Source organism: Tamandua tetradactyla, chromosome 16 (genome assembly GCF_023851605.1).
Source record: "Tamandua tetradactyla isolate mTamTet1 chromosome 16, mTamTet1.pri, whole genome shotgun sequence".
In the NCBI taxonomy this organism is placed as follows: domain Eukaryota; kingdom Metazoa; phylum Chordata; class Mammalia; order Pilosa; family Myrmecophagidae; genus Tamandua; species Tamandua tetradactyla.
In genome coordinates, this window is record NC_135342.1 from 82,111,029 (window position 1) to 82,136,401 (window position 25,373).

The following is a 25,373-nucleotide window of genomic DNA, read 5'->3' on the forward strand; positions in this document are numbered from 1 at the left end:
ATTTTGTGCCTCAAAGAACTTTATCATGAGAGTAAAATGACAACCTATACAATTGGAGAAACTATTTAGAAATCACATATCCGATAAATATTCAGACTATTTAAAGAAATCTTTTAACAAAAAGTCAAACAATCTGATTTAAAAATGGGCAAAAGATCTCAACAGACATCTCTCCAAAGAAGAACTACAAATGGACAGAAAGCTCATGAGAAGATGTTCAATGTCATTAGACATCATGGAAGTACAAATCAAAACCACACTAAACAAACAAAATTTAAATATAAAAAATAAAAAATAAACCACACTGAGATACCACTTCACGCCCACTAGAATGGATGCTATTAAAAAAGGGAAAGTTACAAGTGATAGCGAGGACACTGAGAAATAGGAACACTCATGCACTGCTGGTGGGAATGGTAAGTGGTGTAGCTGCTGTCGAAGGTGGTTTGGTGCTTTCTCAGAAAACTACGTATAGGATTACCCTATGACCTGGCAATCCCACTACTAGGTATATACCCCAAAGAACTGAAAGCAGGGTCTTAAACAGATTATTTGCACACCAATGCTCACAGTGGCATTATTCACAATTGCCAAAAGCTAGAAGCAGCCAACAGATGAATGGACAAATAAAATGTGGTGTATACATTCAGCCATAAATAGGAGTCAAGTCCCAACACATGTGATAACATGGATGAACCTTGAAGACAATCATGTTGCGTGAGATAAATCAGACACAAAAGACAGATATTGAATGATCTCACTGATCTGAAACAATGAGAATATGCACACTCATGGAGTCAGAATCCAGAATATATGTTACCAGGGAGCAGGGAATGGGAAGTTAAGGCTTAAAATGTACAGGGTTCCCACTTGGAATGACGGAAATATACACTGTAAACACAATTAACAGCACTGGAATATAATCTGGATACGATTAAAAGGGGAAGTATTAGACTATATATCATCACACAAATAAAAAGTTTTTAAAAAAATCCATGGAACTACACGATACAGTGAACCCTAAGGTAAGCCACAGGTTTTAATTAACAGCACAATTACAAAAATGGACTACCATCAATTATAACAAATGTTCAACACCAATGCAAGGAGCTAGTGGTAATGTACAGGAATCCTATGTTTTATGCATGATTGTCTGGACACCCACAACTTCTCTAGTTCAAAAAATGAGCATGCACTGTGTTTACTGTAAAGGAAAAAAAGGGGAGGCTATTTTCCTTTGGAGAAAACTATACAATTAATTTAACTGTTAAGGGATACTTGAGGTTTCCATGGGCCTAATATTCTAAAACAAGGTGAGCTGACATATATTCAACATCTAGTCACAGGAAGCAGTCTGAATCTTAAGGAAATAAATTCAGGATTTGGGCGGCGGGGGTGTGTGTGGCATTTGTGCCCCTTTGGTTTTCCTTTTTAAAATGTTTGCACAATTCAAGTGATATAATTTCTGCTCTGCATAATACAGACTGGTATAAGAACCGGACAGCTTCAGCATTCTCTTCTTCTAGCAGGTTCACACAAAGGAAATGATTCTCATTTCCGTGCCTTCCCAACCAAAAGGCCGGAACTGAATTCACCCTAAAAGGCCTCAACGTTGAAACGCTACAGAAAGAATACAATGACATCTCTCTTTGTCACTGAAACTCAGTTATAGCTTAGCTTCAGAAAATCTTTCCACCTCCAGTCTTACTGTATCTGCCTCCAAAGCTGTTTGTTTTTCCTTTTTAGAACCAAGAGGGTAAAAGGAGGATCTCGTATGCTGTAAAATGAAATGTTTCTGCTCAAGACCTAAGTGCAGGCAGTGAGCACACCAACTGGGGGGCCGCTCTGCTCCGGGCACCCGCGGACTGCAGCTGCAGGGCCCACTACCAGCTCAGAAGGGCAAGACCAGGGGCCTCTGGCTGACCGCATGAGGACGCGGATGCTGCACAAGTTTCCAATCAGAGTCAACTAACTACCAGAGCTGCACCTCCTAACAGCTCTCTAACTGGACCTAACTAGTTGCCAGGCCCTTATCCCCAAACATTCTCTGACTAGAGCTAACTAGTTACCAGGGCCGCCCCCCACCTCCCCCACCAAAAAAATAAAAAGCTAACTCCTTTTATGACAGTTTATTTTCTAAAGTGCTGTAACATCCCCCCAAATTCAATTCACTTATCTTCAACGGGAATAACAAAAAAGGGCTGCATCATTCTTCTATTTTTGCATGACCGGTACCACAGATTCTTTCTTTTAATGAAGATCTTGCTAAGTTTAAATGCACGCAGCTAGTCTTTTCACAAGAACAGATTCAACCATACCAGAAACAGTTTGTATGAATTTCTGAAAACGTTAAACTTTGTCTAGAGAGTGCAACGCTTTGAAAACGGTCCCTGCTTTTGGTCTGACCCGTTTCTTCAGAAGCTTAGGAAAAGCTGATGTCAATGCCACCTGGGACTAACTCAGACAATGACTTTACAGAAAAAAATTTACTCCGACTGTCAGTACTAACCGAATTCAAAGGCATGAGAGAGACAAGTGTTCTACACGCATTTAAGAAACAACCCAACTGTCTCTGTGGTTATCTGCAGAGTCTGGCGAGACGCCAGCAGGGTCAAGGGAGCAACCCCGAAACCTGACCTATGAGTTAAGCGTGCTCTCCCCAGGCTGGAAGCTCAGCGCCATCCCTGCTGGGCCGGCCCGTGCCCTCAAATCAACAGCGTCCGTCCGTCTGCTCAGACCTTGCCCGTGGACATGGACTCACTTGAAGTGTAAGGAGAGCACAGAAATCGGTTTAGGCACCAGAGGATGACAGGCCATCGACACAGTCCAAGATGCCATGGCCGGTGCCACGGCAAGTCTTTTGTTTTCAACTGACAAATCTAAACATGAACATTCTTAACATACGAACACTTCACTCTTGGTATATAATCAATGACCCACAATATCATTGCATAGTTGTATATGCATCACCATGATCATTTCTTAGAACTTTTGCATCACTCCAGAAAAAGAAATAAAAAGAAAAAACTCAATACATACCATACCCTTACCCCTCCTTCTCACTGACCACTAGTATTTCCATCTACCCATATATTTTAACCTTTGCTCCCCCTATTTTTTCTATACCCCTTACCACTCCCTTTCATGGATTACTAATATTTCAATCTACTCAATTTAAAACTTGTTCCCATTATTTACTTATTTTAATCCATGTTTCACTCATCTGTCCATAACAGACAAAAGGAGCATCAGATACAACATTTCCACAATAACACAGTCACACTGCAAAAGCTGTATCATTATACAATCATCTTCAAGAAACATGGCTACTGGAACACAGCTCTACAGTTTCAGGCACTTCCCTTTAGCCTCTCTAATATATCTTAAACTAAAAAGGGGATATCTCTATAATGCATAAGAATAACCTCCAGGATAACCTCTCAATTCTGTTTGAATCTCTCAGCCACTGACCCTTTATTTTGTCTCATTTCTCTCTTCCCCCTTTTGGTCTAGAAGGTTTTTTCAATCCCTTGATGCTGAGTTCCAGGTCATTCTAAAATTTCTATTCCACATTGCCAGGGAGGTTTATATCGCAGGAATCATGTCCCACATAGAGAAGAGGAAGGCAGTGAGTTTGCTTGCTGAGTTGGCTGAGAGAGAGGCCACATCTGAGCAACAAAAGAGGTTCTCTGGGGGTGACTCTTTAGGCCTAATTGTAAGTAGGCTTAGGATGGCAAGACTTTTAACATTAGCTCAGACCCTGTCCGCAGCAAACCCAATGCACTCCCACGTGACTCTGAAGTGCCTTTCCACTAATGGAGAGGCTTCCACGGGTTAGTGTCAGCACTCCAGGACCTTCTGAAGCTTAGTCCCAAAGAGGCACACAGGTGGTCCATATAAAGCAGCCAGCCACACCTCGGATGAGAGTCAAAACAAAACGAAAAAGGCTGGAAGGGAGAAACTACCTTCAAGGAACTGCTTTTCAAAAGCCAATTAATCCAGCCTCAGTAAACACATCAAAGCCAGATAGTGCATGAAACAGAAAAGGCTAGGTACTAGCTGACTGTTCCCTCTGGCAGCTTCTAAGGGAACTAACTGTACAGGTTGGGTGTAGAAGAGGTGGTCAGGGGACAGAGCTGTGTGCCACAGAGAGCGAGATGAGGTATGAGGGACAGCCCCAGCGCTGCCTGCAATCAACCCTTCTGTCCGGGGAGCACCCAAGTACTCAGCCTCGCAGCCTGCTGAACACACCACTTCTCGTGTAGAAGGTGTGCTCCAGCATCCACCTCCTTTTTCCCAACCTGCCAACATGAGCCATCAGCTTCCAGCATCCTCGGCAGCTCAGCAAATGAGGACCTTGTTTCACAAAGTCATGAGAATGTCTTCATAGAACTTCTGTATTCACAAGAGATGATCTTCAAAACTAAGTGCAATAATGGCTACAGGTGTCTCAGGACAGAGACAGGTCACACAGGTGCCACCTTTCTGCAATGGCAGGACCACTGTTCTAGTTTGCTAGCTGCCGGAATGCATTATACCAGAAACAGAGTGGCTCTTAAAAAGGGGAATTTAATAAGTTGCTAGTTTACAGTTCTAAGGCCAAGAAAATGTCCCAATTACAACAAGTCTATAGAAATGTCCAATCTAAGGCATCTTGGGAAGGACACCTTGGTTTAACAAGGCCGATGAAGTTCAGGGTCTCTCTCTTAAGTGAGGAGGCACATGGCGAACACGGTCAGGGTTTCTCTCTCACCTTGGTTCAAGAAGGCCAATGAAGTTCAGGGTTTCTCTCTCAAGTGAGAAGGCACATGGTGAACATGGTTAAGGTTTCTCTCTTATCTGGAAAGGCACATGGCAAACATGGCATCATCTGTTAGCTTTCTCTCCTGGCTTCCTTTCATGAAGCTCCCTGGGAGGTGTTTTCCTTCTTCATTTCCAAATGCCGCTGGCTGGTGAACTCTGTTTCATGGTACTAGAGCAATCTCTGCTCTCTCCGAATCTCTCGCTTTCTCCAAAATGTTTTCTTTTTTATAGGACTCCAGAAACTAATCAAGACCCACCCAAATGGGTGGAGACATGCCTCCACCTACTCCAGCCCAACAACCACTCTTGATTAAATCACACCATCCAGGGAGATGATCTAATTACAGTTTCAGATATGCAATGCTGAATAGAGATTAGAAGACATGACTGCCTTCATAAAATGGGATTAGGATTAAAACATGGCTTTTCTAGGGTACATACATTATTTCAAATTAGCACATTTCACCCTCTGGACCCTAAAAAAGATGTTTTCCCCATATACAAATACATTAATTTCATAACAATACCAGAAAACCTTAAACCATTTCAGTAGCAATACAAATGAAATACAAAGTTAGAAACAGTACCAACTCCTATCAAAGTTAGCTATAGGCACTGCCTGTTCTAAAATAAAATTATCTTCTGGCTCTGGACCTGTGAAACCCATCAAGTTATTTACGTGCCAACATACAAAGGAGGACCAGTCATGGGATACATATACCCATTTCCAGAGGGAGGAAGGAACACAGGAGTCACCAGACCCAAGCAGTTTCGAAAACCGGCAGAGCAAAGTGCATTAGATTTCGAAGACTGAGCCATTTATCTTCGGGGCTTTAGAAGGCGGCAGTCCCACCCTTTCCAAGGGCCTACACAGAGGCCTGTTTCTCTTCAAACTCAACCTTGGGGACAATGGGGAGACCATTTTTTCTTGGCTTCACCCTCTCCAAGGATCGGGGTTGCACCCAGGCTCTCTGCCATTTCCAGGGCACATGCTCAACCCCTCCACGTCAGGCAGCCAGGCTCTCCCCAAACCCCAAGGAATGTGCTTCACCCTCTCTAAGGTCTGAGATGGCATGACTCTTCCACTGCATCGAGGTGGAGAGCCCATCTCTGCCTCTGGGGCAAACTCACCCTCTCCACAGGCTTGGGTGGGTCCACTCTCCTGGCCCAAGGCTTAACTTCAGACCTCACCCTCCAACACTTTGCCTCTGAAGTTATTTTTCCTCCAGTGTGTCCCTTCTCTGAACCCCCCAGTCCGGACTGGCAGCGCCTCTGTTTATACAGGTCCCACAGCACTCTCGTTGGCTTCCTATGCAGTAGCCTTGGATCATGCTCATCAGACATAAGGATTTCCCACAAATCCTTCCTGGATAACTCCATGTCCAATACCAGCTTTCTCTGAAATGGCTGACTGGTTTCACATTTGGCCAAAACCTCATGTGGGGCACTATTCTCTGGGGTCTCCATTCCTGGAAGCCCAGAATTTTCCAGAATATCAACTTGTAATTTCTTTGTATCCAAGAGTTCAGTTCTCAGCTCATCTCTTTCCTGTTCAATTTCACTATAAGCTGCGAGGAGAAACCAGGCCGAGAAAATGTCCCAATTAAAACAAGTCTATAGAAATGTCCAATCAAAGGCTGCCAGTGAAAGATACCTTGGTTCAAGAAGGCTGCTGGAGTTCAGGGTTTCTCTTTCAAGTGGAAGGGCACATGGTGAACACAGTCAGAGTTTCTCTCTCATCTGGAAAGGCACATGGTGAACACGGTCAGGGTTCCTCTCTCATCTGGAAGGGCACATGGCGAACATGGCGTCATCTGCTAGCTTCTTCTCCTGGCTTCCTGTTTCATGAAACTCCCTGGGAGGGATTTTCCTTCTTCATCTCCAAAGGCTGCTGGGTGGTGGACTCTGTTTCTCGTAGCTATGTGGTTCTGCTCTGCTCTCTCTGAATCTCCTTCATTCTCCAAAATGTTTCCTCTTTTATAGGATTCTAGAAACTTATTAAGACCCATCCAAATGGGTGGATACATGTTGTCACCTAATCCAGTTTAACAACTACTCTTGATTAAATCATATCATCCAGGGAAATGATTTGATTAGTTTCAAACATATAGTATTGAATGGGGATTATTCTACCTTTAGGAAATGGGATTTTGATTAAAACATGCTTCTCTAGGATCCATATATCCTTTCAAACCTGCACAATTATTTTCAATCTAAAATTATATACTTTGCCAAGCCATCAATTAAGTATGAGACCAAAGAACATTTTTATTCATGCAGAGTCTCAAAAGTAATTTCCCCTATACCTTGTCTCAAGAAGTTCCTGGAGAATGTCCTCTATCAAAACATTGGAGTAAAATAATAAAAAGGAAGATATGGGTTCCAGAAATCAGTTGTAGAACTTAGGGAGTTGGCAAAGGAATACTCTAGGTCAGTGTGGCACCCTTAGCACCTAATCAAGATTTTAGGGTATAGGAAGGTGATATCAAAGAGCAAAGAAATGGATATACTTGGAGATTTGGAAAATACTGCTGATAGGCCTATGACAGAAATGTGAGCACGTTAGGGCATCTGCCTTGTACACAGATTCAGCCCCAGGTGTTGGAATAGTATCTAGCATGTGGCAAGCTCTCAATAAAGATTTGTTAAATGAGAAAAAATGGGAGTGAGGATGGGACGAGAAGAATTTTAGACAGTGAACACAAACGACTATTTTAAGGAGCTTTTCTATAAATATGAGCAGATAAATTTGTGGAGTAGCTTGAAGGAACATAGGATGACTTTTTGTTAGGACAAATGACAATATGCTTGTAGGTTGGTAGAATTCTTCAAAATAGAGGAAAATGTGTATTAGTTAGGGTTCTCTAGAGAAACAGAATCAACAGGGAACACTTGCAAATATAAAATTTATAAAAGTGTCTCACGTGACCGCGGGAATGCAGAGTCCAAAATCCTCAGGGCAGGTTGTGAAGCCGACGATTCCCATGGAGGATCTGGACAAACTCCACAGGAAAGGCTCACCAGTCAAAGCAGGAATGGAGCCTGTCTCTTCTGAATCCTCCTTAAAAACCTTCCGGTGATTAGATTAAGCATTGCTTATTGCAGAAGACACTCTCCATTGAGGAACCAGCTGTGGGTACAGCTGACGTGATCATGATTTAATTCTATGAAATGTCCTCATCGCGACAGACAGGCCAACACTTGCCCAACCAGATAAACAGGTACTACCACCTGGCCAAGTGGACACATGAACCTAACCATGACATTAACTTTGCCAGATTATCTGCAATTTTAAACACAAGGCTTGCTTTCCTTCCAATCTACAATAATATGTGCCTCATCTCTGTCTAAAGCCTAGTCAACAGTATCTTTAGAGTCCACATTTCTTCCAACAGTCTCTTCAAAGCATTCTAGGCCTTCTCTATTAAGCTTCTCAGAACTCTTCCAGAATCATTTCCTTATTCATTTAAAAAGCCGTTTTAACATATTTGGTATTTGCAAACCATAGCAGCACTCCACTCCTCAGCTACCAGAATCTGTTCTAGTTTGCTAGCTGCCAGAATGCAACACACCAGAGATGGATTGGCTTTTAATAAAAGGGAATTTATTTTGTTAGTTCTTGAGAGGAAAGGCAGCTAACTTTCCACGGAGGTTCTTTCTTACACGGGAAGGCACAGGGTGATCTCTGCTGGCCTTCTCTCCAGGCCTCTGGGTTCCAACAATTTTCCCTGGGGCAATTTCTTTGTGCATCTCCAAAGGCCTGGGCTGAGCTGAGAGTGCTGAGATGAGGAATGCTGAGCTGCTTGGGCTGTGCTACACTGACCTCTCTCATTTAAGCACCAGCCAATTGAATCAAACATCATTCACTGCAGCAGGCACACCTCCTAACCAATTGCAGATGTAATGAGCAACAGATGAGGTTCACATGCCACTGCTTATGTTTACAGCAATAGAACTAGGCATCTTCACCTGGCCAAGTTGACAACTGAATCTAACCGCCACAACCACCAAACCATTTTTAAAAAAGAAAAATGACCACTCCTCATTATTCAAAACTCTGCCCCTCCAAGGTGCCCCAAGATGATGTCCACACCATCTTTACTACAAGATGCAAGGAATAAGTCTCCCAACACCTCCCAGCCATGTTCTGGGTCACTTCAGGCAATGCCACAGCATTTCGGGCTCCCACTAATTGTCACCACCCAGATGGGTAGGCATGGCCACCCTTAAACGAGCAGAGGGAGGCAGGGGAAGTAGTGGACGAGGAGCATTCTGTCTGCAAGGGAGTAAGAGAAAGGACCGTACCACAGTGGCAAGTCATACAGATGTTGTGACAACATATGCACACTTTTTCGCATGCTTGCTGCCCAAATACATCTAGCACCACTTCTGGTTACTAAAATTGGAAGAATATCAACAGCTTTCCCCCCAGGGTCATTTTAAACACTCCTTTACCTGAAGCTGTTGAAGAAAGCCAGTGCACTTCCCACTATAGCCTGTAACCTCTGCTGCCAGGATTGGGAGTTAACCCAGCCTTCTCACACAATTTGCCCCTAAATAAATACAATGATTTTTGTAGGGGCCAGCCTGGAGTCTGAGTCCTGCGTCAAGCACCCACAAGGTGTTGGTCCTTTCTTGGAGAGTCCAGCTAAAACCCTGTCATAATTGTCTACCCTAGATGGGTCCTCCCTTCTTTTTGATTTTGCTAAGCTAAGCTGGCAAAAAAAAAAAAAAAAAAGAGAGAGAGAGGATACAAATAAATAAAATCAGAAATGGGAGCAGGGACATTACTGACCCTGCAGAAATAAAGCAGATAAGAAGGAAGATATTATGAGCAACTACATGCTAATAAACTAGATGATACAGATGAAATAAATGGTCGACTTCACGGGAAAGCACAACCAACCAACACTGACTCAAGAAAAAAATAGACGACCTCAACAAACCAATCACAAATAAAGAGATTGAATCAGTCATCAAAAAGCTTCCAAAAAAGGAAAGTCCAGGACCAGATGACTTCAAATGTGAATTCCACCAAGCATTCAAGAATTAGTACCAATCCTGCTTGAACTCTTCAAAAAAATTGAAGAGGGAACACCACCTAACTCATTCTATGAAGCCAACATCACCCTAATACCAAAGCCAGACAAAGATACTAAAAGAAAATTACAGACCAATCTCTTTAAAGAATATAGATACAAAAATCTTCAATAAAATACTTGCAAGTCAAATCCAGCAGCACATTAAAAGAATCATACATCATGAACAAGTGGGATTTATTTCAGGTATGCAACACTGGTTCAACACAGGAAAATCAATTAAAGTAATACACCATGTCAATAAATCATAGTGGAAGAACCACACAATCATCTCAATGGATGCAGAAAAGGAATTTGACAAAATTCACTTATTCACTGTTGGTGGGAATGTAAAATGGTGCAAATGTTCTGGAAGACAGTCTGGCAATTCCTAAGGAAGCTAATTAATAATTGCCATATAATCCAGCAATCCTATTACTAGGATATATTCGGAGGAAATGAAGGCAAGGTAACAAACAGATATTTGTAAACTGAAGTTTATAGCAGCATTATTTATGACTGCCAAGAGATGGAAAACACCCAAATGTCCATCAATGGACAAGCGGATAAACAAGCCGTGGTACATATATATGATGGACCATTACACAGCTATAAGACAGAATAAAGTCATGACACATGCAACTACATGGATTAACCTTGAGGACATTATGCCGAGTGAAAGTAGTCAAAAACAAAAGGACAAATACTATATGGTCTCACTAATATGAACCAACAATGAGCAAACTTTGAGAGTTAAAGTTGAGAACACAGGTTATCAGGAGAGAGCAGAGATCTGGCATTTGATGCTGAAAGAGTACAGAATGTTCATCAGGGCTGATTGTAAAGATCCAGAAATGGGCAGCACAATGCTCTCAGATGGTAGCACAATACTGTAAGTACATGGTACAAAGGTGAGTGTGAGTAAGGCTGAAGAAGAGGGCTTGAGGCATATATTACACCAGAAGGAAAGATAAAGGAGAAAGACTGGGACCATATAACTTAGCAATGCCTAGACTGGACAATGATGGTGATTAAATGTTCACATATAAGAATGTTTTTAAATGAGGAAGAACACAAGTGTCAACACTGCAAAGTTTTGAAAACGGGGAGGCATATGGAAAAAATACAATCAATGCAAACTAGGATTTACAGTTAACAGTAACACTGTAACATGCTTCCATTAAAGGTAGCAAAGGCAACATGCCAAAGCTAAAGGACAATTAAAGGGGGGATATAAGGGATGGTTATGAGATTCTTGGTGGTGGTGTTTCTCCTTTTTATTTTATCTTTTATTATTATTTTTTTTCCTCTTCTTCCTTCTTTGCAGAAGAAACGAAAAGTCTTCATAGAATGTGGTGGTAAATAGATAACTATGTGATTATACCAGGAACCACTGATTGTTTACTTAGGATCAATTGCACACTGTGTGAATAAAACTGCTTAAAAATAAAAGGAAAGATACAAGTTGCCGGAGAAAATGTGGTGAGAGAGAGCGAGATGTGCCTACTCAATGTTAGCAGGGAAACAGAATGGTGCAAGCCTGTGGAGGCAGTGGGGTGGTTCCACAGGAGGCTAAGTATAGGGCTGCCATATAATCCTGCAACCCTGTTATTAAATATATTTTTCTACGTCCAGATTTACAATATGTTATTAGGTATATACTTGGAAGAACTGAAAGCAGGGACATAAATGTACATTTACACACCGGTGCTTATCAGTGTTCACAATGTGCCATGGGTAGAGGAGGCCTAGGGGTACACTGACGAACTGAAAGCAGGGACATAAATGGGCATTTATACACGGGTGCTTATGGCAGCAGTGTTCACAATGTGCAATGGGTAGAGAAGACCTAGGAGTACACTGACTGATGAAACGGAAGGGTAAACTGTACACACAATGCAATACTGAGCAGCTGCAAGAAGGAATGAAGTTATGAACTAGGTGAATGAACCTTGAGGACAGTACGTTGAGTGAAATAAGACAGAAATGAAAAGACAAATGCCTTACTAATATGGACTAACTATAATGTGCAAACTCTTGAGAACTGAATTAGAGAGCATAGGTTATCAAGGGAAAGCTCATTTTAAGGATTCCTAGACTCTAAGCTCTTAAAATGGTCACATCTATTCCTGAGTTACTTTCAGATTCTGAGGTGGGGAGCTCTTTGTGTATAACCTATCATTCCCTGGAACTTCGGGCATCTGTGTGACATCTGACAGAGTTAGAGTTCTGCAGCTATGGAAGTCAGCATTACCCCATACAGCAACTGAGATCAGGTTTCAATTAGAGATATGAATAAAGCTAATCTGGTTATGACTGAGGTTAATCAGACTAAAGGGTAAAGGATTATATTGACAGTATTAAACTTCAATTTCTGTGAGACCAAAGGAAGAGATGTTTAATTTGGTACAAAATTCGTATTTTCTGTAGCACACTAACTTTAACCTGTTTGGTTTATGTGAACACCATAATTACACGGAACCTTGAATAGGGAATGAGATTTGGTTCATTTGTACAGGTTAATGTGATGCCCTGATACATCACAGACTAACTCGGGCAGAAAATTTAAAAAGTATTAGCAGTGTCCCCTAGAGGGGAAAAATGTGGAAATATTAAACTTCCCCACCTGGGAAATTCTTGATATTCTTACAAACACTGGAGACTACCAATTTAATAGGTCATGCCCTTGATCTTGGGGCTTGCTCCTATGAAACCGATTTCTGCAAAAGAAAAGCTAAGCCTACTAATAATTATGCCTAAGACTCACCCCCAGAGAATCTCTTTTGTTGCCCAGATGCAGCCTCTCTATACCCCCCTGCACATAAATTCACTGCTTTCTCTTTCACGTGGGAAATGACGACCAGGCATGAATCTGACATGGCATCATGGGATTGAGAAAGCGTTCTTGACCAAAAGGGGGAAGATAAATGAAACAAAACAAAATTCAGTAGCTGAGGAATTTCAAATAGAGTCAAGAAATCATTCTGGAGGTTATTCTTATGCATTATAGAGATATTTCTTATTAGTTTTTAGTGTATTAGAACAGCTAGAAGGAAATACCTGAAATTGTTGAGCTGCAATCCCAGACTTGATTACTGAAGATGATTGCATAACTATATAGCTGTCTGGGTGTGACCATGTGATTGCTAAAACCTTATGACTGACACTCCCTTTATCCAGTAAATGGAAAGATGAGTAAGAAAATAAAGACAACAAATAAATAAATAATAAGGGGAATAAGGGGTATGGGACGTTTTGAGTGTTCTTTACTTTTATTCTCTTTTTAGAGTAATGAAAATATTCAAAAATTGATTGTAGTGATGACTGCACAATTATATGATGATACTGAGAACTACTGATTGTATACCTTGGCTGGTTATATGGTATATGAATATATCTCAATAAAATTGCATTGAAAAAAAGTTCACTGAACACCAAGACTTGCAGATAAGAAACCTATAGCTAGGCATGTCACAAACGGCTGAAAACCAAAGCTATGATAGCAGCCAAGGACAATGACATGCTACACAGAGAGGAAAACGGTTCAGCTGTCTGCTAACTTTCCGTTCGGGAAAATACAGGCCAGAGGGAAGCAAGGATTCACTCTAAAGCACTGAGCCAAAGAAGAGAAAACTGTCGACCCAGAATTTAAAGCCAATGAAAACATCTTCAAGAATAATGAAAACAAAGACGAAAGAAAACTAAGACAATTCATCTTGACAAGCTTTGCGTTTCAGGAAATGGGAAAGGAAATGATACTAGAGAGAAAATCAGATTTTCAGGAAGGAAAGAGTATCAGAAATGGTAAATTATCTGGATAAATGTGAAATAATTATTTCCCTTTTGAGTTTCTTTAAAATATATCTGATATTATGTTATATACATAAGGTACCTCAATTTAAAATGTGGAAAAGAAAAGACATGAAAATCTAATCATATTGCCTTGTGGGATTGATAATATATGTAGATGCAATTCGCAAGAAAACCACAGTATGAAGGATGGCAAGTGAGCTAAGTATATTTCTACAATTGCAGGGTCTGTATATTTTATCTAAGACTTACATTGACGATATTACAACACTGAAACTCTAACTAGTCTGAAGAATTAAGGATGCATACTGAAATCCCTAGAACAATCACTACAAGAACAATACAAAAAGGTAGAGCTAAAAAGGCAAAATCTAAATAAATAAAAATGGAACTTGGAAAACTACTCAAATAATCCAAAAGAAGAAAGGCAAACAAGAACAAAGGAACAAATAAAAAGCAAATAATGAAACAAGAGATATCAATCCAACCGTACCAATGACAAAGAGTTAATGTCTTAACTCTCCAGTCAAAAGGAGATGTGACTAGACAGAAAAACAAGGCCAACCATATACTTTCTACAAGAGATACATTTTAAATATAAAGACATAGATAGCACGAAAGCATATGGGTAAAAAATGATAAGCTATGCAAAAAAGGTGGCTGGAGTGGCCATATTAGTAGATGAACAGAATTCAAGACAAAGAGCACGACCAAGGAAAAATGACAAAAGGACTAACTTCATTAGGGGACAAACATATGCTCCTAAAAATTTAACTTTAAAAAAACACAAAGCAAAAGCTGACAGAATTAAAGGGAGAAACAGACAATTCCAAAATCTACATTGGAGATTTGAGCACCCTTCATTCAAAAAATGATAAAACAACTAGAGAAAAACATGAGGAAGAATTCAGACAGGAGACAGGAAAAACGTCAACAGCCCTGACTGAGGAACCTTCACAGGACACTGCACCACCCACTGCAGAGCACATCTCCCCGTAAGGGCAGAGGGCTGCACACCCACACAGACCACAAGCCGAGCCATAAAACAAGTATCAACACATTTAAAGGGACTGAGCCCACCAACAGTACGCTCCCTAGCTACAAACTAAGTAAATTAGAAGTCACGAACAATAAGATTCTAGGAAAATCTCAAATGTTTGAAAATTAAACAATATTCTTAAATGAGCCTTAGCTCAAAGAAGATGCCACAGAGAAATGAAAAATTAACTTGAGTTGATTGATAAAATTGTGATATACAACTAAAGCAGTTCTTAAAGTGAAATATCTATATTAAAAAAGATCGAAAACTGGTTCAACTTAAAAAGAAAAAGAACGTGGAAGGATGGAGGTCATAAAGATAAAAGTAGAAACTAACAAATTATAAAATGGGAAAACACCAGGGAAAGTTATGAACAAATCTAATACATGATGGGGAAAAATCAGAATAGCACTTGCCTCTGGAGAGGGTGGGGATAGGGCTGAGCTGGGAAAGGGTAGAAGAAAAACTAGGACTATGGATTACACCTGTGCATGCATTTGTTCAAACCAGTGGGTATATACCTGAAATACGTGCATTTCACTGTCTGTAGCTAAACACTTGAGCACTGAACTCTAATGATATCTTTTTTTTTTTTAGGAGAAAGTATCTGCAATTGTCTAGGAAGTATAAGAAAAGAGACAACTGACAGGTGGAAGAGGTGTAGACACAGGAACAGATATGGGATAAACCAAGCACAGTGAAACGCTAATAGCAAAAATGTTTCTCAAAGGACAAAACTGGACTAGGGAGAGAACACGGAGATAACTAAAAGCCACAGGACTAGACAATAAAGTTGGAATAAGTAAAAATGAATGGTAGAATCTATGTGGTGAGTACAAGTGCTCCCTCTAAAATTCTTTCAGGTTAGCTGTAGGTTTGAAAATTTTCGAAATAAAAAGCATAAGAGGTGTGGGGCTAAGAGGGTGGCTTAGCAATGTGCGCATTTTAGTTCGACCTCCAAAACAACTACTAAATAACCAGAAACAGTACAGAACAGCTCCGGAGCCACGATAGTAACCGAACACAAAGGATACCCCGGTCTGGACCAGCTGGACCGGCTGCGAGTCTCCGGAACAGTGAGTTTCCCAAGCCACGGCAGCTGGCGCCTGGCACCCCTCCTCCACAGGCAGCTTCCCGGAGGGAAAGGAAAGAGACTCTAACAGTAACAGAGACTGAGTCCAACCAAACACCAATAGTGGCAGTAATAAACAAATTCTGACAACTAAAATTAGGCCCCCACCTCAGGCAAAACTAGTCAAGGCAGAGGTCGCCTATTGGGCTAACCGAAAAAGAGGAAAGGGGACGAAACGGAGCCTTCTGTGGCTGTTTCTACGGAGGCTTGGCTGCCTCTAGATTCAGCAGCGGGATTACACAGGCTGCAACGGCCCCAGGCATACACAGAAACAGGCTGCTTCAGGGCTATCTCCCGCCTGAACCTTCCCCACGGGAGGGGTGAAACGCAACTCAAGTGGAATCCCTCTCTCAAGGAATTCAGACCCCAGGGCTTGGCAATTTGAAGCCATTAAAACCAACCTACAACCTTTCCTCTGTCTCCACCATGCCCCCAGCAGGGAGAGCCTTCCAAAGTTAAAGGAGCCACAACACCTTTTGCTGGTGGGACCCACAGACAGACAAGCGCCACATACTGGGCAGGATAAGAAAAACAGAGCCCAGAGACTGCACAGGAAAATCTTTCAACCTGCTGGGTATCACCCTCGGGTAAAACTGAGGCAGGTGACTCCTTCCCCATGACAGGAGGCCAGTTTAGCCCGGAAAAACCCGGCTGGAGTCTGTAATACCTATGTAGACCCTCCTAAGGGTGGGGAGGGAAAAGGCACCTTACAAGCAGGACAAGAAACAAGAAAACAAGAACTGAAAAATTACCCTCTGTTAAACAAAACTTAAGCTAGAGGCCCAGAAAAAGCTGAACTGAAGGTCAAAGAACAGACAGACAACAAACTCATCCAGCAAGAAAACCCTAGGTAAGATAAGTGAATGCAATCTCCAGAATAAATGAATTAAGGTAATTAAATGTCCAGACGCCAGCAAAAAATAACAAATCACACCAGGAAAATTGAAGATATGGCCCAGTCAAAGGAACGAACCAATAGTTCATATGAGATAGAAGAGCTGAAACAACTAATTCAGAATATACGAACAGAAATGGAAAACCTCATCAAAAACCAAATCAATGAATTGAGGTAGGATATGAAAAAGGCAAGGAATGAACAAAAAGAAGAAATGGGAAGTCTGAAAAAACAAATCACAGAACTTACGGGAATGAAAGATACAGTAGAAGAGATGAAAAAAACAATGGTAGGTTTCAAGAGACAGAGGTTAGGATTAGTGAACTGGAGGATGGAACATCTGAAATCCAAAAAGAAACAGAAACTATAGGGAAAAGAATGGAAAAATATGAGCAGGGACTCAGGGAATTGAATGATAATATGAAGCACACAAATATATGTGTTGTGGGTGTCCCGGAAGGAGAAGAGAAGGGAAAAGGAGGAGAAAAACTAATGGAAGAAATTATCACAAAATTTCCCAACTCTTATGAAAGACCTAAAATTACAGATTCAAGAAGTGCAGCGTACCCCAAAGAGAATAGATCCAAACAGACGTTCTCCAAGACACTTACTAATCAGAATGTAAGAGGTCAAAGAGAAAGAGAGGATCGTGAAAGCAGCAAGAGAAAAGCAATCCATCACATACAAGGGGGAAGGCCAATAAGATTATGTGTAGATTTCTCAGCAGAAACCATACAGGTGAGAAGATAGTGGGATGATATATTTAAATTACTAAAAGAGAAAAACTGCCAACTGAGAATTCTATATCCAGCAAAACTGTTCTTCAAAAATGAGGGAGAAATTAAAACATTTTCAGAAAAAAGTCACTGAGAGAATTTGTGACCAAGAGACCAGCTCTGCAAGAAATACTAAAGGGAGCACTAGAGACAGATACGAAAAGACAGGAGAGAGAGGTGTGGAGAAGAGTGTAGAAAGAAAGAAAATTAGATATGACATATAAAGTACAAAAGGCAAAATGGTAGAGGAAAGTACTACACAAACAGTAATAACACTAAATGTTAATGGATTGAACCCCCCAATCAAAAGACATAGGCTGGCAGAATGGATTAAAAAACAGGATCCTTCTATATGCTGTCTACAGGAAACACATCTTAGACCCAAAGATAAACATACATTGAAAGTGAAAAGTTGGGAGAAGATATTTCATGCAAATAACAACCAGAAAAGAGCAGGAGTAGCTATACTAATATCCAACAAATTAGACTTCAAATGTAAAACAGTTAAAAGAGACGTGATACTATCTACTAATAAAGGAACAATTCAACAAGAAGACATAACAGTCATAAATATTTATGCACCGAACCAGAAGCCCCAAAATACATGAGGCTAACTACAAATACTGAAAAGGGAAATAGACACATCTACCATAACGGTTGGAGTCTTCAATTCCCCACTCTCATCTATGTACAGAACATCTAGACAGAGGATCAATAAAGAAACAGAGAATTTGAATATTACAATGAATGAGCTAGACTTAACAGACATTTATAGGACATTACACCCCACAACAGCAGGATACACCTTTTTCTCAAGTGCTCATGGATCATTCTCAAAGATAGACCATATGCTGGGTTACAAAGCAAGTCTCAACAAATTTAAAAAGATTGAAATCATACACAACACTTTCTCAGATCATAAACGAATGAAGTTGGAAATCAATACTAGGCAGAGTGCCAGAAAATTCACAAATACATGGAGGCTCAACAACACACTCTTAAAAAACCAGTGGGTCAAGGAAGAAATTACAAGAGAAATCAGTAAATATCTCGAGGAAAACGAAAATGAAAACACAACATATCAAAACTTATGGGATGCAGCAAAGGCAGTACTAAGAGTGAAATTTATTGCCCTAAATGCCTATAACAAAAAAGAAGAAAGGGCAAAAATTCGGGAATTAACTATCCACTTGGAAGAACTGGAGAAAGAACAGCAAACTAACACCAAAGCAAGCAAAAGGAAAGAAATAACAAAGATTAGAGCAGAAATAAATGAAATTGAGAACATGAAAACAATAGAGAAAATCAATAAGACCAGAAGTTGGTTCTATGAGAAAATCAATAAAATTGATGGGCCCTTAGCAAGATTGACAAAAAGAAGAAGAGAGAGGACGCAAATAAATAACATCAGAAATGGAAGAGGAGACATAACCACTGACCTCACAGAAATAAAGGAGGTAATAACAGGATACTATGAACAACTTTATGCTAATAAATACAACAATGTAGATGAAATGGACGGGTTCCTGGAAAGACATGAACAACCAACTTTGACTCAAGAAGAAATAGATGACCTCAACAAACCAATCACAAGTAAAGAAATAGAATCAGTCATTAAAAACCTTCCCAAAAAGAAAAGTCCAGGACCAGACGGCTTCACATGTGAATTCTACCAAACATTCCAGAAAGAATTAGTACCAACCCTGCTCAAACTCTTCAAAAAAATTGAAGTGGAGGGAAAGCTACCTAATTCATTCTATGAAGCCAACATCACCCTCATACCAAAACCAGGCAAAGATTACAAAAAAAGAAAACTACACACCAATCTCTCTAATGAATATAGATGCAAAAATCCTCAACAAAATTCTAGCAAATCAAATCCAGCAACACATTAAAAGAATTATACATTATGACCAAGTAGGATTCATCCCAGGTATGCAAGGATGGTTCAACATAAGAAAATCAATTAATGTAATACACCATATCAACAAATCAAAGCAGAAAAATCACATGATCATCTCAATTGATACAGAGAAGGCATCTGACAAGATTCAACATCCTTTCCTGTTGAAAACACTTCAAAGGATAGGAATACAAGGGAACTTCCTTAAAATGATAAAGGGAATATATGAAAAACCCACAGCTAATATCGTCCTCAATGGGGAAAAACTGAAAACTTTCCCCCTAAGATCAGGAACAAGACAAGGATGTCCACTATCACCACTGTTATTCAACATCGTGTTGGAAGTTCTAGCCAGAGCAATTAGGCAAGAAAAAGAAATACAAGGCATCAAAATTGGAAAGGAAGAAGTAAAACTCTCACTGTTTGCAGATGATATGATATTATATGTCGAAAACCCTGAAATATCCACAGCAAAACTACTAGAGCTAATAAACGAGTACAGCAAAGTGGCAGGTTACAAGATCAACATTCAAAAATCTGTAGTGTTTCTATACACTAGTAATGAACAAGCTGAGGGGGAAATCAAGAAACGAATTCCATTTATAATTGCAACTAAAAGAATAAAATACTTCGGAATAAATTTAACTAAAGAGACAAAAGACCTATACAAAGAAAACTACAAGAAACTGTTAAAAGAAATCACAGAAGACCTAAATAGATGGAAGGGCATACCGTGTTCATGGATTGGAAGACTAAATATAGTTAAGATGTCAATTCTACCTAAATTGATTTACAGATTCAACGCAATACAAATCAAGATCCCAGAAACTTACTTTTCAGAAATAGAAAAACCAATAAGCAAATTTATCTGGAAGGGCAGGGTGCCCCGAATTGCTAAAAGTATCCTGAAGAAAAATAACAAAGCTGGAGGTCTTATGCTGCCTGACTTTAAGGCATATTATGAAGCCACAGTGGTCAAAACAGCATGGTACTGGCATATTGACCAATGGAATCGAACAGAGTGTTCAGATATAGGCCCTCTCATCTATGGACATTTGATCTTCGATAACACAGTCAAGCCAACTCATTTGGGACAGAACAGTCTCTTCAATAAATGGTGCCTAGAGAACTGGATACTTATATGCAAAAGAATGAAAGAGGACCCGTATCTCACACACTATACAAAAGTTAACTCAAAATGGATCAAAGATCTAAACATTAGGTCTAAGACCATAAAACAGTTAGAGGAAAATGTTGGGAGATATCTTATGAATCTTACAACTGGAGGAGGTTTTATGGACCTTAAACCTAAAGCAAGAGCACTGAAGAAAGAAATAAATAAATGGGAGCTCCTCAAAATTAAACACTTTCGTGCATCAAGGAACTTCATCAAGAAAGTAAAAGACAGCCTACACAAAGGGAGACAATATTTGGAAACGACATATCAGATAAAGGTCTAGTATCCAGAATTTATAAAGAGATTGTTCAACTCAACAACAAAAAGACAGCCAATCCAATTATAAAATGGGAAAAAGGCTTGAACAGACACTTCTCAGAAGAGAAAATACAAATGACCAAAAGGCACATGAAGAGATGCTCAATGTCCCTGGCCATTAGAGAAATGCAAATCAAAAACACAATGAGATATCATTTCACACCCACCAGAATGGCCATTATCAACAAAACAGAAAATGACAAGTGCTGGAGAGGATGTGGAGAAAGAGGAACACTTATTCACTGTTGGTGGGAATGTCAAATGGTGCAACCACTGTGGAAGGCAGTTTGGCGGTTCCTCAAAAAGCTGAATATACAATTGCCATATGACCCAGCAATACCATTGCTAGGTATCTACTCAGAGGACTTAAGGGCAAAGACACAAACGGACATTTGCACACCAATGTTTATAGCAGCATTATTTACAATTGCAAAGAGATGGAAACAGCCAAAATGTCCATCAACAGATGAGTGGCTAAACAAACTGTGGTATATACATACGATGGAATATTATACAGCTTTAAGACAGGATAAATTTATGAAGCATGTAATAACATGGATGGACCTTGAGAACATTATGCTGAGATAGACTAGCCAAAAACTAAAGGACAAATACTGTATGGTCTCACTGATATGAACTGACATTAGTGAATAAACTTGGAATATGTCATTGGTAACAGAGACCATCAGAAGACAGAAATAGGGAAAGACAGTGGGTAATTGGAGCTGAAGGGATACAGACTGTGCAACAGGACTGGATACAAAAACTCAGAAATGGACAGCACAATACTACCTAACTGTAATATAATTATGTTAAAACACTGAATGAAGCTGCATGTGAGAATGATAGAGGGTGGAGGGCTGGGGACACAAATGAAATCAGAAAGAAAGATAGATGTTAAAGATTGAGATGGTATAATCTAGGAATGCCTAGGGTGTATAATAATAGTGAAATGTACAATGTACAAATTTTAAAAATGTTTTGGCATGAGGAAGAACAAAGGAATGTCATTATTACAGGGTGCTGAAAATAGATGATAATTAATACTTTAAAATGTCACCTTATGTGTGAGACTAAAGCAAAAAATGTTTGTTACAAAATTTAGATTTTGACTAGAGCATTTCCTAAGATAACTCATGTAGATAGTTTGATTGAACACCATAAGTACTTGGAATCTCAGGTAGCACATGAGATTTTGTTGGTTTGTCCAGAGTGATCTCTGGATGAATCCCAGAATGATTTGATCAGTGACTGGAAAAGTATTTGCAAGCCCCCTTCGGGGAATGGTGAGAGTGGGGAGAAATTCAACTTCCCCAAGCTGAATTCTTGATATTCTCACAAACAGTGTGGACAATCAAAGCTATAGGCTGAGCCCCCAGTCTTGGGGTTTGTTCACATGAAACTTAACCCCACAAAGGATAGGTCAAGTCTACTTAAAATTTAGGCCAAAGAGTCACCCCCAAGAGAGCCTCTTTTGTTGCTCAGATGTGGCCCCTCTCTCCAACCAACATGACGAGCAGTCTCACCACCCTCCCCCTCTCTGCGTGGGACATGACTCCCAGGGGTGTGGACCTTCCTGGCAACGTAGGACAGAGATCCTGGAATGAGCTGAGACTCAGCATCAAGGGACTGAGAAAAACCCTAGAATGAGCTGAGAATTAACATCAAGGGATTGAGAGAAACTTCTCGACCAAAGGGGGAAGAGTGAAATGAAACTAAGTGTCAATGGCTGAGAGATTCCAAACAGAGTCGAGAGTTTATCCTGGAGGTTATTATTATGCATTAAGTAGATATCACCTTGTTGTTCAAGATGTAGTGGGAGAGGCTGGAGGGAATTGCCTGAAAATGTAGTGCTGTGTTCCAGTAGCCATGTTTCTTGATGATGATTGAACAATGATATAGCTTTCACAATGAGACTCTGTGAATGTGAAAACCTTATGTCTGATGCTCCTTTTAGCTACTATATCAATAGAAGAATAGAACATATGGAATAAAAATAAATAATGGGGGAACAAATGTTAAAATAAATTCAATTTGAAATAGTGGTAAATGAAAGCGAGGGGTAAGGGGTATGGTATGTATAGTCTTTTTTTTCTGTATTACCATTTTATTTCTTTTTTTGTTGTCTTTTTATTTCTTTTTCTAAATCGATGCAAATGTACTAAATGATGAATATGCAACTATGTGATGATATTAGGAATTACTGATTGTATATGTAGAATGGAATGATATCTAAATGTTGTGTTTGTTAACCTTTTTTAATTAATTAAAAAAAAGTTTAAAAAAAAAATCATAAGAATACCCCACATCAAGATATCAATTCACACTTTGTAGACGCACAAGAAGTTCCGAGCTGGTAACAAGAAACACGCAGAGGGAAGTGGGGTGGGAGGGCCTCCCTGGGGGCGGCGGACATGGGCCTCAGGCCTTTTCATAGGGGCACACTCTAGGACCAAGAGGAGAGCATCTGTGCACAGGCACCGGGAGACAGCAGCAAGGAGGGACAGGTCGGCACTAGTGGCGGACTAGAATCCCCTGCAGCCAGACAAAAGGAACACCCTGTGGCAGTCGGTGTCTGGCCTGGAGATAAAGACCCCTGAAAGGAAAAATGGTTCACACTGCAGGGTTTTGAGCGAACATGGATTAGAACAGCATGTGGCTTTCAAATTTTATGATGCATGTAAAAGAGCAGCCTGACTCTCTCTCTCTGCCCAGTTCTAATTTGGTCCCAGAATCTGATAAAAGGAACTGTTTCTATTAAAGAGGTTTCACTATGGCTGGAAGTGGAGAGTGTACAGAGAGCAGAGCTGTACCTGTTTCGAGTAGCCTCCGTAGATGGTGATGCCTCCCTGCGGGGTGACACACAGCAGGCAGCCCGATCGCGGGGAGGGCCCAGTTCCTGCTGGGGACAGCTTCGTCCATCCAAGTGTGTCCAGGCTGAAGGTGTACACGTCATTATAATAAATGTAGTCTCTAGTCAACGACATCAGCAAAAGGGAGAGACATGAAAAGGTGAACCTTGAAAACATGAACCTAATTTAAATTATTTGTCTACCTTTTGCACTAGGTTATTTGTAATTCATACGAAAGGACTGTAAGTATGTGTGAGTCTGCATTTGAAAGTTAGAAATAATGCCAGCTCACAGAAGCATGGTCATTAATCTCGATGTGAAATCCTTTTGAGCTGAAAGTAATACCATAATTTTTTATGTGGTTTACAAAATCACAATCCTGCAAATGATTACCCCTTAGGCTCCTGAGTGTATAATTTTAAGAGCAACTGTGAATTATAGACATAACTGAATAATCAAAATGGAGATAGTCACAGCTTGGCAAGACATGTTAAGAAACCCGGGGCTGAGCTGGAGCAGAGAAAGAAGAGTCGGGCCACAAAAACCTGCAAAGCGAGGAGGGAGGGCGCACACCCAAGAAGCTAGAGGGCACAAGACACAAGGCCGGCGACACCAAATGCAAGCAATGGCGCAGGGGGCCTGGCCTGGGCTTCCTGGAGGCAGCAGCACCCGCCGAGCATCACGGCTCCAGGGATGAAGTGGAACTGGGATCAGAGGCAAATGGGTGGGGAAGAGCACTCTGCAGGCAGAATAGCAGCACCACAATTAAACTGACTGCAAAGTTATTTTTTTAAAATAAGGCTTAGGAGTAAAGGAAAAGAACTTAAGTCCTAGGGAAGACACACACAGAGAGAACAGGCATCTAATTCCTTTGTCATCATGTGTGGTCGGATAAAAAGCCCTTTACAGCTGGCCTTTGCCCAGGGGTTCTTACATGGCATGGACTGTATGACAACAGGGACAGTAACAACCTGTCTCCCTTAGGTCTGCTTTTCCTGGACTGAATGAAGAATGCTAAAAAAACACCGTAGAGATAGATACCAGGCCAAGAACAATGAGAGAATCCACTATCTGCCCTGGGAATGTTGGTGCTTACATGAGCACAAAGAGGAAACCAAGGAGAACTAGAGCCTCCTATGGCCTCAGGTGGAATATGGGCTCCTTACTGTTCCCCATGGCAGGGGAGCTTCAACTATTTCACATGAGCATTTCTCAGTGGACCCCTGGCTAGCACCAGCAGTATCCCCTGGGAATATGTTAGACATGAAATTCCCAGGTCCCACCCCAGGCAGACTGGGTTGGAAACCCAAAGGGATGGAACACTGCGGTCAGGGATTTAATGAGCCCTCTAGATGACTCTGAACTGGGCTAAAGCTTGAGAACCCAGTTTTAGAGATGACCACTTACACAGCTGTGGGGGCCCAGGGAAAAATAAAACCTGTGGTCCCTTGTGCAACGACTACTAAGAATTTCAAGATGGTGGCAGCAGAGCACTGAGCCAAGTGTGGAAATATGGGGCTCTTCTGAAACGGACGCAGGTCGCCTAGCCTGGGCCCTGGTTTTAGAGGGTGGGAGGCAATTTCAGGTGTA

General features: G+C 40.7%; 1 protein-coding gene across 5 annotated transcripts in view; it reads right to left on the reverse strand.

The window, feature by feature from the left end:
* Positions 1 to 25,373, reverse strand: part of KLHDC4 (kelch domain containing 4) — a 107,073-nt gene that overhangs the window by 7,861 nt on the left and 73,839 nt on the right. For all 5 annotated transcript variants that reach the window (XM_077133247.1, XM_077133249.1, XM_077133248.1 and 2 more), the window contains one exon: positions 23,745 to 23,904. In XM_077133247.1, the coding sequence (XP_076989362.1) occupies positions 23,745 to 23,904 (160 nt within the window). The remainder of the gene's footprint in view (positions 1 to 23,744; positions 23,905 to 25,373) is intronic.